Below are 16,550 nucleotides of genomic sequence, written 5' to 3'. Positions count from 1 at the left end.
AGACTTCAAAAATATTTAAAATTTTTTTAAGCATGAAGAGAATGACTCCCAAACAGCTAACTTCTAACACGTACCCCTTGTCTTTGGCATGGACATCGGCACCGTGGTGTAGCAGGTACTCTACAACAGACACGCGGTTGTAGCCTGCCGCGAAGTGTAAGGGCGTGGAATGCCGGCCCTCTAAGTCTCTACAATTCACATTTTGAGGGCTGCAAAGTTGCTTTCGTGGTGCACACACAGAGACAAACACAAAACAAACATTACTATTTATTCACAGGTTTTGCCCCAAAATAGTGCAACATCTTGGATAAATTATAATTTTCTAATGAATATTTATTTCCAAAGATTAAACAATACAAATGTCTAGAAATCAGCACTACACTTTACAGTGACTACAAATATTTATTATATACAGAGCAAATTAATGTTTTTCAACATTTCCTGACCAAAATCAGAATCAAGTAGAAAAACCCACAATAAAGCAAGCATTTTCAATGCAAATACTGCCTTACTGTTTTATCTTTGTCTTTCCTCCCTGAGATATGCTATACTGTTTGTCATGGCACACCTGCTTGTGCTAACACCAACCTCAGTTGACTATGTAACTAGAGAGCTCTTGTCTTCTCTAATGTGAGTCAAGTGAGCAAAAAGGCTCTGGAAAAATTATTTTTCTGCTTGGGCCTCACCCTCGGTCTTTTGATTGACTATAGCAAAGCTATGTAGTCAACAGGTCTTTACTTGACTTTTGGGGCAATGTTTGCTTATCTACAAGTTAAACTGGTTTTTTAATCATACCCTAGCTTTTGGGCTCTCTCTTTCATCTCTTTCAGAGATGTCCCCCAAATCTCTTCTGTGTCTCCTTATCTCTCTCTGAATGCTTCAATTTCAGCACAATCTAAATTGTAAGCTCAATTTGTTTACAAAGCAGCAGGATGCCATGTAAGGAATGAAAGACTATATCACTGGTGGTAATAAGTGAGTAATGATAATAGCTGAATAATAATTTACAGTTTATAAAGAATATCAGCTGGGCGTGATGGCTCATGCCTGCAATCCCAGCACTTTGGGAGGCCAAGGCGGGCAGATCACAAGGTCAAGAGATCGAGACCATCCTGGCCAACATAGTCAAACCTCGTCTGTACTAAAATTACAAAAATTAGCTGGGCATGGTGGCACACGCCTGTAGTCCCAGCTACTCGGGAGGCTAAAGCAGGAGAATCACTTGAACCTGGGAGGCAGAGGTTGCAGTGAGCCGAAATCGTGCTACTGCACTTCAGCCTGGTGACAGAGCGAGACTCCATCTCAAAAAAAAAAAAAGAGTATCATATTCTTTCAGTGAGGAAATTATTATCTATCAAGTTGATAGATAACAAACCAGGGATGGAGGTTAATTTATAAATTAACTTTACAGATAAATAAATCAGGGATGAAGGTTAAGTGACATCCTTTTCAAATAGTTGGTAAGGGGTAGAATAAAGACTCAAACCGTGCTTCACTGACTTTTAACCTCCTGGCCTTTGTGCTACATCATGTATCATTGCTTACTTTCGCAATTATCCAACTTGAGGGAAATGATCAGAAGAAAGGCAATGAAAATTAGAAAAAGCAAATGAAGAGCAGACAATAGCATGCATGCTCTAGGCTATAAAGGATGATTGCAGGGTCTTTGGGGATTTTCAGGCATTCACAATTTTGCTGCCACTTCCGCCACTGTAATAAGCTATTATTACATAGAAATTAGGAACCTGAAAGATTTCTACTGATAGAGTACGTAGGAGTGCTACGGGTTGAATGTTTGTGTCCTTCTGGAATTCATGTTGAAACTTAAACTCCAATGCAATGGAGTTAAGCAGGTGACTGGGTCGTGCAGGCTCTTCCCTCCTGAATGTGGGCTTAAGGCCTTTCTAAAAGAGGCTTCACACAGCATTTGGCCGTTTTGTTCTTCCGCCTTCTGCCAAGTGAGGATACAGCATTTGCCCCCTCCAGAAGAGGCAGCAACAAGAGACCATCTTGAAGGCAGACAGACAGGGTCCCCACCAGACACTAAGCCTACCAGTACCTGGATCTGGAACCAGTACCCGTTCCTAGCCTCCAGAACTGAGAGAAATAAATTTCTATTGCTTAGAAATTGCCCAGTCTATGGTATTTTTTTTTTATATAGCAGCACAAATAGACTAAGACAAGAAGCTTTCACACAGGTAGGATAAAAACAAGCTCTTTTAAAGTGGTGTAATTTTCACACGACAGGAAGGAGTCTGGGTGGTAAGGGCAAGTTCACAATCTCATCAACTCTATACAGAAATGCACCAGCCTCTAAAATCTGAAGAGCCATTGTCGTCTGGCCAGGTCAAATATCTTTTCATGACAAATGAGTCTATGGCTATATTAATATATAAATAGCACAATTGACAAATTAAATAAAAATGAATAAATTAATACATAAATCAAAAAGAAAAGATGCAAAAATTGATAGTAGACACCCTCTATGGAGTCTGACATGATTGAAGCTTCTTCCTAATGCTGCTTTCCCCCACTGGTTCTCACATTCTAAATTAACTCTATTATTATTGTAGCAGAGAGAATACTGACAAAATAGGAATAAGCAGGGAATGAAACACAACTCAGTTTGTGAGGCTACAGAAATAGATGCCCATTCTGCTTATCAAATATTTGATCTTTAAGATTTAGAAATTCTTTATTCTGTTTGTTTTCTTTCGAATGCCAAAGTACTTTTATATCCTTCCTACCTACTTTTCATAATTTCAAATGCTTTATTCAGCAGGCAGCCTTTTCTTCTAATACCTCAATTCTAATACTTTCTAAAGTCTCTTGGAGAAGAAATTTACCAGGCCTAATTCTCACTCAATTTGTGCTGCTTTGTTTTCTTTTGCTACTTCCATTCCACAAATCAAAATAAATTTGGCCTTCACTGTGAATGGATTGTTTAAGAAACCTAAAAGCTGTAGTATATATCTGCCTATCATGTACAAAACACATGGAATTTAAAACTGTGCACTTTAAAAATAAAGTATGTATTAATTATAATAAGCATATATAGCAATTCTGGCACTGAGATGATCATGTTCTGAAAGGAAGCCTAATTGTTTCATCTTTAAGAATTTTCTTTTATTAGAATACATTTCAAGTGAAGTATTTTTAAGAAAAAATATATAGTTTTAGACTTAAGACAACATAAAAATTTCTCCCTAGTGGCTATCACAACTAAAATTTACTATTATTCTTTAAATAACTTAGATACTATTTTAAGTTGGAAGTGATCCTGGAAGTGCCCACATATTAAAACAAAAATAAAATTACTAGGCAACAGACCTCAGAATGTGTTTACCGTCACTTTCAACCAGTATATGTTATCAAGAAGGCTAAAATTAGTTTGCTAAAAATCGCAAAAACAAAGTTTGCTTAAGAAGAGGTGACAAAGTTGACAGTACATCATAAAAAGTACTATGACTGTCAATAGCAAATTCACTATTAACTTTTCTATAAAAATAAAGGCAAAGTTGGGTGCAGTGGCGCATGCCTGTAGTCTCAGCTACATGGATAGCAGGCAGGGTAAGGCAAGAAGATTGCTTGAGCACCAGGAGTTTGAGGCCTGCCTGGGCAATACAGCAAGACCCTATCTCTTAAAAAACAACAAAAAACAAACCCCAAAAGAACAACCTCCAAACAAAAAAACTTTTGCTAACTTCATCCCTAAGTGAATGATTATAGATGGGAAATGCGTGTTTTAAAAAAGCATACTCAGTATTAGAATATGACTCTATTTGAAAAAAAATAAAACCACAACCATTGTTTTCTATACCACAAATACAGACTGATAAAATTTTTTTTTTTTTTTTTTTTTGACACGGAGTCTTGCTCTGTCGCCCAGGCTGGAGCGCAGTGGCCGGATCTCAGCTCACTGAAAGCTCCACCTCCCCAGGTTCACGCCATTCTCCTGCCTCAGCCTCCTGAGTAGCTGGGACTACAGGCACCCGCCACCTCGCCCGGCTAGTTTTTTTGTATTTTTTAGTAGAGACGGGGTTTCACCGTGTTAGCCAGGATGGTCTCGATCTCCTGACCTCGTGATCCACCCGTCTCGGCCTCCCAAAGTGCTGTGATTACAGGCTTGAGCCACCGCGCCCAGCCCAGACTGATAAAATTTTCTAAGCAAGTAGAGCTACGCAGGGAAAAATCGATCTTCTGCATATGAACCATTCCAATGTTGAGGGATCACAGGAATGCTTTCCTAGAATAAATGTGTGAATCTCCGAGAAAAGATCAAGAAATATTGCTTCAAATGTCATCCTGCTAATGTCTGGGCTCGATCTAGTTTATTTATTTTGTGAATGCGGCCAAAAATAGTAACACTTTAATTAATGTAAGTGAAATTAAAAGAGCTTTCATGTAACCTGAAGAAAAATTACTAAAAACCATGTATGTGTGTGTATGTATATATCCATCTGTCTATCTAACTATATATATACACACACACACATACATATAAATGGTTTCATAAATATAAGGCACATCCTGGGAATTCCTTAGTAGTAGTACAGATTTTTCCTGCCCATGACTCTGTTCATCCTTTTACTGTTTGTATTTCAGTAGATACACTTAGAAGCTTACAAATGAATTGGTCAGCAAAGTTCAACAGTGCTATCCCAGATATTAAGGGCACTGACTTACCTTCACAGTTTCCAAGTCTCCAGCTTTAGATGCCTCCAAGAGTCGATAGTCAACATCAGAAGTACGTATAGGTGTACTCTCTGCATAAAAGGAAGGAAAGAACTCACATATATATATATATATCCAAACTCATATATTCCAACTGCATTCATTTTGGAAACAAAAATGGTTCTTGAGGGATCACAAAGTAGTTCAGGAGGAAAAATTATTTAGTTTGGTTTTACTAAATGTTGTAGCAAAACTTTGCCATAAATTTGTTATATAAACCTAGGGAAGCCACACAACTTTCAGTACTTAATGTTTAATTTTTCTATGTATGTACATATGTATGTATTTATTTTTTGAGACAGTTGCTCTGTCACAAAGGCTGCAGTGCAGTGGCGTGATCACAGTTCACTGTAGCCTCAACCTTCCAGGCTCAACCAATCCTCCCCACCTCAGCCCCCGAATAGCTGAGACCACAGGTGTACACCACCATGCCCAGCTAATTTTTGTATTTTTTGTAAAGATGGGGTTTCACCGTGTTGCCCAGGCTGGTCACAAACTCCTGGGCTCAAGTGATCCTCCTGCTTCAGCCTCCCAAAGTGCTGGGATTACAGATGTGAGCCACTGCACCCAGCCTTGATTTTTCTTTTAGTCTCAATGTACTACTCTTGAAGTCAGAATCATCTTGGAGTCAGAATCATCAAGTATAATCAGTGAGCAGAAAAGGGCTACTAAATACAGACATTTGTTTAATTTACATTTATTGAATGGCTTTAGGAAAATGCAACTTTCAATGTTTGTATAATTGGAGGTATGACAGCAATGCTAAATAGAATATAATTAAATTGGGCTGTTAGGTCTAGAGGCTAACAAATGAGTTATTATTTCGATTAATCCAATATAAATAAACTGAAAATTCATTTCACATTGACCCAAATAAAATAAGTTTTTAAAGAAAACAATTTATACTATGTCAACCAAAAGTATGTTTATGTATATGAAGTGTGGCTTTCAGAATGAGCGCACAGATGTAACACAAAAGGATGGCGCTCCAGGAGGCCTACATTTTAGACTGGGCTCTACAATCTACAACTTCGGACAAATCATGTAACAGCTCAGTTTTTGCCCTTAGCAAGTGAGTGCTGAAAACCTTTCAGATCGAAGACTGCATTACCTTATGGTCAGAGACATCTTTTTTGAGCCCAGTGTCCAAGTGGGAAGATCAAGTGATGCTATGAAGAGGTTTTACATTTCAGGAGAGAGTGGCTTTCACAGAATAAGTTATGACAATTCTTCAGTAAAAGATAAACTACTTATTTGATCATAATAGCAGGTAGAATGCTGAGGTTAAGGGAGGGAAAAAGACAGTGTTTCACATAACGAAGTACATCTTTGAATTATTTTAAAGAGTGATACTACATTTTAGTTTACGGAACTGTTGAGGAAAGGAACCAAATCTCGCTCATCTTTATATTCCTTTTCACACAGAGAACATTCTGAAAGCATTTGTTGGACTGATTTCCACTATGTACTGGGGTCAATGTGTCTGTCAAATCAGCTCTTTTTTTGGCTGCTCTTATTCTGCTCTTTCATGTCTCATTAGTCTCCATTATAAGTGTGCACATACACTACTGCATTGATAGGCAACATGCTGTGTGTATATTATGTCTCTATGACAGTGATTCTGGAATTGACAAAATTCACTGATATGTCCTTTCAATATCTACAGGTAATATTTTTAGTTTATCATTTCAACAAAATAAAGAGACAATTATTTTATGTATATAGAGTTATAACAGTATTTTTAGATGATAGCACTTTAAGGATACATTTAATACAGCTAAATTTTTGAAATCTAAGAATTATTTGAAATTGGAACACATATCTTGATGCAGACTGTCTACTAAAGAGTATAATTTTCCAATCAAGCAAAAAGTCTTAAGCAAATATAAGAATGCTTCTGGAACTACGAGAAAAGAATTATTAGTCCTGGTTAAAGAGGATAAAGTAAAGATGTTTAAAATATCAGTTAATAACTATATAGACTTTAAAGACCTGCACCTATTATAAACCTTGAATAGGCCTAGGATAGACCTATTTTTAGAACTAATGCGAAAAATGTTATTAGATGAAATGACTTATATACAGCCCAGGAACTTTGTACAAAGTGATGCACAATTAAAAAAGATATAAAAAATGAAATTAAAAAAGGAACATGAGTGAAAGAGTAGCTGGTATGCAAAGTACTATATTAGTAAAATTCTTTATAAGTATGCTGGGTTTGTATATATGACATTTATTTATGTATTTGTTTAGTTCTTTCTTTTTTTAGAGACGGGGTCTATTGCCCTGGCTGGTCTTGAAATCCTGGGCTCAAGCAATCCTCCTGTCTTAGCCTCCTGAGTAGTTGGGACCACAGGCATGCACCACCATACCCGGCTAATTTTTAAAAAGTTTTTTTTGTAGAGACAGGGTTTCACCATGTTGCCCAAGCTGGTCTTGAACTCCTGAGTTCAAGCAATCCTCCCACCTTAGCCTCACAAAGTGTGATTATAGGAGTGAGCCACCATGCTCAGCCTGTAGAACATGAAATCATAGTCACCTAGAATCAAAGATTAAAGATGGGCTTCTTATTTTGTCTCCAATCTTATTCTGACTCATTAGAGTTTTTAAAAGGTTGGAAGTGCTAGAAGGCAGCCTATTTTTAAAAACATCTTTTATAGACTGGTAGTTTGGTCAGTATGAGACTAGTGGACTGGCAACAGGTCTTAGTGGCTTATTTCAATGTGCCACTGTAAATGGTGTTTCAGTGTTTAATTTAGCTATCATAAGCCTAATCTTCAGCTGTGTAGATGAAAGTAATGCTTTTCCCACACTGGGTTATACAATCACAAGAATTCAGGTCAAGATCGAACTTAAATGACCAAAAGAACTGTCTGTGGTGCTACAAATAGTGTTATCTGTGCTATTAGGGTAGCCATTAACCATGTGTGACTACTGAATACCTGAAATGTGGCTAGTGTAACTAATGGAAGGATTTTCCATTTTATTTAATTTTAATTAGTTTAAATGTAGCCAGATGTAGCTAGTGGCTACCATATTGGAAAAAGCAGGTCTAGAGAAAGAAATCAAATATTTTGAAATAATGTTTTAAAGTGCTAATTCATAAAAAGCTGCTTATCTTGTTTTCTTTACATTGATGTTAGTTTTGACATAAATACTGCCAGCAGTTTATAATGAAAAGTTTATTAATGTAAACTTCTGGCAATTACAGACTTGGGAGTTGAAAGTGCAGGTTTCTAAAGTAGATCTCAAATCCGGTATTAACAAGTGTATTTAAGTGAATCTTATAAAATATTATCCAGAACAAATTACTATACATCATATTTGACTGATATTAATACATTCTTTCAGAAGTCATTATAGATATAACCTGATATTGGATTACTAAATGATAACTAAAAAGTTCAGCTAATGCATGGTCCATAGTCTATGGAGACATACAAATTCCTGGTAAAAATATTAGTTTAAAAACTTATATCCTATTTCAAATAAGAAACAATTCCCATTACAAAAAAATAAATAACCTTTTGGATGGCAAAATTTTCCTATATTTTTATTGTATTTTTTATTTGTATTAGCTTTCCAGCTCAATAAAGAATTAAACTAAAAAGTTCTGCATGCTCCAAATTAAGCATTTAATTACCTATATAATGTCTTATTTCAAAAATCAATTTTAAAGATTTATCAAAATAATCGAAGAAAAATATTTCATTTGTATTCAGTATTTAGTTTTATCTTTTGCCAGAACTCATATATTTTAACTGCATTCAGTTAGAAGACATTTTAAAAGCATTACATGGATCTAATATGCTTGATTTATTCAATACTTTCTTCTCCATTTTGTTAATTATCTCTAAAAACTATGCACATAATTTGCTGCAAAGCTATGTGTTTGCCTGATTTATGGTTAAAACATACAGAAACTAAAATTCGGTACTAAATGATTCTCAGTAAAATAAGAAAATTTAGAAATTTTAACAAAATAAACAACTTTTAGAAATTACTAGAATTTACTGAGAGGGAAGAAATATTTCCCAGGCAAGGAGTAGTATCTTCTTTAAGCAAATGTTCTATCACTCTATAGAAACAGGAAGTCAAAGTCTTTTTTTTTCTGAGTTCAAACTTGAAATTTATAACAGGAAATTTCATTGGTTTAGCTGGATCTTATTTATAACACGAAATTTCATTGGTTCAGCTGGATCTTATTTTGATAGTGAAGACACGCTAGACAGATTTCCTTCTAAATCTTCCCGTCTAAAGATCACCATTAAAGCGGAGGTAGAATGATCCCTATCTACGAATGACCTAGCATGAGGAAAATAAATCCTCATCAATAGTTTTCACAATGTTGTACAATTAGTTTTATTATGCTATTTAGCTCTGCTCTACCTATAACAACATACACATATTGCGATCTCTACAAGCTCTGGAAGGGTCCCTGTTGCATCATATAGCAGTGATTCTCGACTGGGCTGTATTTCTTTCTTTTTTTTTTTTTTTTTTGAGACGGAGTCTCGCTCTGTCGCCCAGGCTGGAGTGCAGTGGGGCGATCTCAGCTCACTGCAAGCTCCGCCTCCCAGGTTCACGCCATTCTCCTGCCTTAGCCTCGCGAGTAGATGGGACTACAGGAGCCCGCCACCTCGCCCAGTAAACTGACTGGCCTGTAGAAATTTGTGGGGTCATGTTTTGTCTTCTAATACAGTCATGTCCAATCTATTTACATAAGAATTACAAATTATTTTATTGTAACTTATTGTAATTTTCCCTTTATATTATAGTTAGGGCTTTTTTTTTTTTGAGATGGAGTCTCGCTCTGTCACCCAGGCTGGCTGGAGCGCAGTGGCACGATCTTGGCTCACTGCAACCTCCGCCTCCCGGGTTCCAACGATTCTCCTGCCTCAGGCTCCCGAGTAGCTGGGATTACAGGCATGTACCACCACAACTGGCTAATTTTTTTACTTTTAGTAGAGATGGGGGTTTCACCATGTTGGCCAAGCTGGTCTCGAACTCCTGACCTCGTGATCCACTTGCCTCATCCTCCCAAAGTGCGGGGATAACAGATGTGAGCCACCGTGCCCAGCCTAGTTAGGGCATTTATATAGATTTTTGGAAAGCTCCCTATACAGTTAGGTCATACTATCTATGAATTTCACTTGTGAATATTAAAGAAGATGTCATAAGACATTCTTTATAAAAAGCGGGCACTGCACCTGATAGAGTTAAGAACTACTAGACTGTAGGTAGAAAAAAGTAACCAGAACTTCTGACTCCTAGTCTACAGCCTTCTACATTTTACTCTTCTGGTTTGTCATTTCATTCCACAGCAGATATAATTCACAGACAAAATTAAAAGGTTAGGAAAGAGGTTAATTACACTAAATTTCTTTTGATTCTAGTTTATCATTTTGTCAGTAGGTAGACTGCGTTACTTCCTCTAGTTTTGGGACTTAGGAAGCCAATATCTATTTTCTTATCAGTTTATGTTTAAAATATCTAACACCATACCAGGCAGACACTGAAACATTCAGCAAGATTTTATATATATATATTTTTATTATTTATGTATGTATTTATTTATTTTTTGAGACAGAGTCTTGCTCTGTCACCCTGGTTGGAGCGCAGTGGCATGATCTCAGCTCAATGCAACCTCCGCCTCCTGGGTTCAAGCGATTCTCCTACCTCAGCCTCCCAAATAGCTGGGGCTACAAGCATGCACCACCACGCCCAGCTAATTTTTCTATCTATTTAGTAGATACAGGGTTTCGTCATGTTGGCCAGGATGGTCTTGATCTCCTGACCTCGTGATCTGCCTGCCTCAGCCTCCCAAAGTGCTGGGATTACAGGCGTGAGCCGCCACGCCAGGCCTATAATTATATTAAGGCCAGAAAAAGAAAAGATAATTTTATAATAGTATCATGAAGAATTTTAAAAGTATGTCAGAACATTACACAGGTAAGAACAATTAATTAAATGTCATTACCATATGAATGATTTATAATTTTCTCTATTTGACAGATTTTATAGCTACCATAATTCCACACTGTTTATATGAGTTTTAAGTCACCTTTGATCAGAACACTCATGAGTCAGGTTTTCAATTTAAACCTAAAAAAATTAAAAGCTGTATTTGCTTCCTTACAATGACACCTACCTTACCCTACCTATAAAGGGAGATGGGGAAGGCCACAGGCTAAATTGCAAGAAAAGGCATGAGAAAAATTTCAGGCAAAGTAAATGCTGCAAAGTTTGTCTGTGTATTTCAGCAGGAATGGAAGAGAAAACATAAAAAGCCCTGTTGGTCTATTTTAACTCACCACTGAGAATCTGCTGCACTGCTTCATTGCCCATCTGTGCTGCCGTGAAGCCTTGTAAGGAGATGATGGAGGGGTCAGAGCCGTAACTCAGCAGAAGGCGGCAGGTCTGCAGGTGGCCTGCTAGGGCGGCTCTATGCAAGGCAGTCTGACCAAGGGTGTCCAGTGCATTCATCTGAAAAACCATTGGGTGGGCACATGGAATTGAGCATCTAGTTTTGTTTCCTTTTACATCTTAGAAACACATTCTTATGAAAACAATCAACTTCCAAAGCTTTTAAAAAGTCTCAGAGATATTATTAACTTTTGCTCGCTGATTCTGAAGAGCTGTCTTCGTTTTAGTTGCCCTTCCCTGATCACCTTACTGAAAATTACAACACACTGTCTCTTCCCCGAATCGCCACTTCCCTGACTCTTTCCCATTTCCTGCTACTCCCTTCGACTACTAGACTGTAAGGTCGATGGAGGGAGCAACTCTGGTCTGGTACTGACTGCTTGCCACAATGAAGACGCTCACCAAATTCTTCTGAATGAATGGATTTTACCAAACTTTTCCCCAGAATATAAAGACAACAGAATATGTAAGCGAAGACTCTCAAAGTAGTTGACTGTATTTCTTTTCTAATTTAGGTAATAAAGCTAATTATACTATCTTAACTGAATTACAAGCACATTTAACCAAATAAATGATTTGAGGATTCAAACGCTCCTTTTTAAAGCTTTGAAGAGTTACACACAGGAAGAAGAATCATTGAGCTAGTTGTGAGGCTGCTTAAGACAATGTGAAACACTGGGATCATGCTCTTAACCTGGTCAAATCTGACTCATCTTACCTTCCAGCAGACCCTAATCAGCACCCTCTACTCCAGTCAGACCAAAGTCCATGTTCATTGTGCTTGCTGCTCTTTTCAGAGAAACCCTTCTTTCTGCCTTTCTGGCTTCTGAGATCCAGTGTAAGTCTCCTCATCTCCAAGAAGTCTTCCTTGATTTCTTGAAGACTTTGATTACTCCCTTTCTGTACATCTATGTCAATTTAGCACTTAACTGTCTTATAAAATTTAATACTGGGGTAGTTTTTGTTTGAGTTAAACTAAGGTTATTGAGAATATGAGTGCATGTTACAGACAGACTTTCCGGGTCCTCTAGAAAGCTCCTGCTAAAGGTACACAGTAAATTCTCAATTATATGCTGATTGATTATTTAAAGTGTTTGTGTACAACCACCAAATACAAGATTAAGAAAAGAAAGGATATTAGACAACTGGTCTCCCTGTCGCATCTTTCATCATTACCAGTAAGGCTGTTGCACTTACTCAGGAAAGCGTTCATATAAATTGTTGATGGTTTTTCACAAAACTCCCATGAAATACTAATATATTTAACTCTATCACATTTGCCAGAAGAAAAGTGACTGCTGATACATAGCAACAAAAAAGCACAGCAATTAGCATTTATCAGTGGAAAACACAAGCTGCCAAACTAACTTGAGTTTGATTTCTTTGTTACTTCTTCAGCACAGAAGAAAAACCTAAAATTGTGAACATTCAAACCATCAACATTTTTCTGGAAACTGGGTAAGAAACATACTAAGTTATTCTATTATAGTAATGGGAACGAACTCCCAATCCAACTTGTTAAAGCATGGGAACATGATTTGATGTCACCAAAAATACTTAACATTCAGCACTAAAGTGATTATTTTCACCAGGTTACAGAAACTGTCTCAAATAAAGAGACTGCTACATTTAATGTTACACCTCAACTGTGGTAATTAAATGCTTAAGACTGGCTTGACCTATCCATTCAGGAGTCAGAATAACAGATGTCTGGCAGTTCTGGAGGCAAAACATATTCCCACTTTTTCTTGTATCTAGAGACTGCAACCTTAGTGTATGTATTTTTATTTCTATCTGAGTAGCAAAAATGACTTTCCAGAAGATGAATAACTGAGTAAAGCTATATAAAATCACAATGACATTTGGCCCAAAATATTTAGGACATGAAATTATGATTCAAAAAATGCCACAACAGTTCTGGAAACCAGCAAGCAGACCACAAGAAAATGGCTGAGGGGAATCCTTCAATATTCTACTCAGTGTAAACAGCCTAGTCTCAAACAGCTAATCCTGAGGTCACTTCTCCCAAACTTAAAGCTACCATTGTCTACATCACTCATTTGGTAATTAATCACAAACTGTTCTGTGACATCTGTACTTACACCTTTAACTGTGAACATGTGTTTGTCTCAACGTAAAAGCAATTTCAAGTAAGCTGAGAGTTGAAAACAGTCTGTATTCTTTAGCTAGAGTGACATTGCATTTTTTTCCCCAAACCATGACACATTGAAAGTAAAAGTGAACAATTAAAAAAATTAACAGGATTAATATATCTGTGATAGAAGAACAAATGACAGGTTCTCCAAGTACTATGAGAACCAAGTCCAAACTCTCCAACTGAGAATACGAAGATCTTGCTTTTCATTGTTTCCATTTTCTGTAGCTTTTGGACTAACTAATCATGACTTCTGACTGTTTAATAAACAAACCCCTTTACTTCCCCGATTTTCAGTCCTTACTGAAAATGTATTGTTTGTATTTTGTCTATATATATTTATATATTTAATTCCTGAACATTCCTAGCTGAAATTCTATTTTCTTCATGAAATTTCTCCAATCTTCCCCAGGCTGCCACCACCAATAGAAATAACTGTTTATTCCTCTGAATACAAATCGATCTATACTTCTCTTACTATATATAATACTTTCCAGTTCATATAGTAGTCAAATAGACTGTGTTAGACAATTATTAGATTTTAAGTTCCTTAAGAGAAGGATATTGATCAAATTCAAACTTTATATATCCTCCTAGCAGTAAGTACCATGCCTTGTATAAACAGATATTTGAAAATGGTTGGTAAGTGAATGACTCACAAGAGCAACAAATTAATAAATACTGGTGATAAAAAATACTACTTCTGACATACTGTTCTGTATATTGAACAAACATTAGGAACTACTAAAATGTTCTCTATCTAACCAAAATGCATTCCTCTTTTGCTGGAAATTGAGGAAGAAGGGTAAATGCCAGTGTTTATAGAATTGCTTAATATTGAAAATGAATTTGCTTTATCTGTAATCAAAATATAATTTAAATTGATCCTAATGTTTCTACAGGTGTTTTACAAGTATTCATCTTTATCATTGGTGGTATGCATAGTTAAAGCACTTCCTGTGAGGAATGAAAGAGACAAAACACAATTTTAATTGTTAAATAGAATACTGACATAGTAATCAGTATTTTACTTGAAATGTTTTTTAATCCTTTAATGTGTTGTGAACTCACTACAGAGTATGGAACTAGATTTCGATTTGCTAGCTGAACTTGGGTGTACTATTTGTAAACATTCGTGTGGAAATTTAAAAGAAACAATCAAATTCCCCGAAAAGATTTACATATATATATATTATAATACCATAGATTATCTTTGTTTGTTTCAAGGGGTACTCATCTTGCTCACATGCCTTAAGAAATAAGAAACTGAGCAAAACTGATTAGACTAGAGGGTGCCAATCCAATGAATGCCTGTACTCAACAGTGAGTCTTATTCATAATTATCCCTTTTTCATCCCCGAGACGGGACAGACCCTATCAGCTGCAGGTGGTATACTTCTAAGCCAAGGACCCATAAAGTATGGGTTGTAAAAGACCACATTTAGGCCACAGAGAAATAATACAGAAAAATCCAGTCTGCAGAAAGAAGAATGAAGCAGATGAACAAACACTGGCAGAGAAAAGAAACCATGCAACCTCAGAGAAAGAGAGAGAGAGAGAGGGAGCGACAGAGACCCAGAAGTGGGGAAAGAGGGAGAAACAGGGAGAAACAGGGAGGGAGAGGCATAGAGAATGGCAGCCAAAGTACCTAACAGTTTCTAAATTCCTTGTTCTGGTCTTTTGTGAATCTCAGCTACAATTCTTACATATTATTTCTGGGAGATAACCATATGAGTTTCTCACAGAAGTAATAAACATATTTATATTAATATACATTTACATTAGTATAAAATAGATTTCCATTTGTGTTTAATCTAGATTGAATTGGTTTGTTACTGAGAACTAAAATGTCTCTGGGATACTTGCCCCTTTGGACTTTATTTTGGTATGATGAAACCTCAGATATTATTTGCACTGTAAAAGATACTTAAGATCTATAGTATCTTTAAAAGTACTTTAACATCTTTGGGCTAATAATCTACTTATCAATCTACCTCTAGAAAAGCATTAATAAAACTCTTATAATGGGCTGACACATTTCCCCAAGTGAACAAAGACTCGTGATTGCTTCTAAATGTGAGAAATAGGCCTATTAAATGTCAATTATTATGTCACAATATCTTCTTAAACACAATGTAAATAAATCTGTCAAATTAACACACAAGAACATGAACTGTCAAAAAATTCCTTCATGTTTCACGTATTTAATAGATACACATAATGACAAAATAGCTCTGCTTTATATATGAAAAAATCCATTTATGAATTAAACTTCTCGAATACCAGATGCAGTTGGGGCATAAGTGTTGCTAATAATGAGAGCAGACAATTCACTGGTGATAGAATGCAGAATGCTAGAGCAGACTGACCATAATAAAGAAAAAATTGCTACATGAAGGATCAAATCTTCATGTCTTTCCTATTTAGACTCTATAGTACTCCCAAAAAGCAGAGGATAATAAATTATTGATTTTTTTTAAGGTACAAAAGTTTACTCCTAGTAAATGAGGATTTTTTCAGATGAATTGGTTAATGCTCAAATGTTCTTATAACTCTCCTTTCCTTACTAGCAATTTGTTTTCTAATGTTTTGCTGAATATTGCCCCCTTCCCCCTCTAGATCCACAGCCATCCTCCACCTTGCTCTGGGTCCTGAGAAAATCACTTCTATGAACCACATCAACAGACTCTTTTGGTCTTCACTGTTTTGATGAATTTGGCCATGGGCACTGGGAGGAGATGGGGAGCACTGGGAGGAGATGGGGGGCACTGGGAGGAGATAGAGGACAGCAGGGCAATGAAGAGTAAGATTAGATACACATCCTATGATCAAAGGCTACAGGTGCTGCCAGGTGGCCTTTTCCATATAGCTACCATCTTCCAGTGCCAAGAACCTCTCCTTTCCCTTGTCCCTTCAGACCAGAGATGATCATACCTCCCCCTTTGCTGCTAGTACAACCTCATGCCTTGCTGCTTTCCTTGAACCTTGCCCACATGTTTGTATATAATTCCTTTATTAAACTTTCATCAAATTACCCACTTTAAGTGTGCAGTTTATTGCCAAGACCCTAACTGATATATATACCTCTCTACTTCTGTCTCCCTAGAATTTCTCCTTCAAAAGCTACCAAAGCCCTCATATAAAAACTGTCTAAATAAATGCCCCAGTCTGCCTTGATTTCTCTCTATGGCACTGGTCACCTGCTCCTTCTTCATACTCCCCCTGTATTCCATAG

General features: G+C 36.7%; 1 protein-coding gene across 2 annotated transcripts in view; it reads right to left on the bottom strand.

Moving 5' to 3' along the window:
* Positions 1 to 16,550, bottom strand: part of TNKS (tankyrase, TRF1-interacting ankyrin-related ADP-ribose polymerase) — a 220,893-nt gene that overhangs the window by 52,268 nt on the left and 152,075 nt on the right. For both annotated transcript variants that reach the window (XM_011942810.1, XM_011942811.1), the window contains exons 12-14: positions 11,049 to 11,220; positions 4,687 to 4,766; positions 75 to 220 (exon numbers count right to left, since the gene is read on the bottom strand). In XM_011942810.1, the coding sequence (XP_011798200.1) occupies positions 75 to 220; positions 4,687 to 4,766; positions 11,049 to 11,220 (398 nt within the window). The remainder of the gene's footprint in view (positions 1 to 74; positions 221 to 4,686; positions 4,767 to 11,048; positions 11,221 to 16,550) is intronic.

This window comes from Colobus angolensis, unplaced genomic scaffold (genome assembly GCF_000951035.1).
Source record: "Colobus angolensis palliatus isolate OR3802 unplaced genomic scaffold, Cang.pa_1.0 Scaffold210, whole genome shotgun sequence".
Lineage (NCBI taxonomy): Eukaryota > Metazoa > Chordata > Mammalia > Primates > Cercopithecidae > Colobus > Colobus angolensis.
This window is presented reverse-complemented; position numbering and strand designations above follow the sequence as displayed.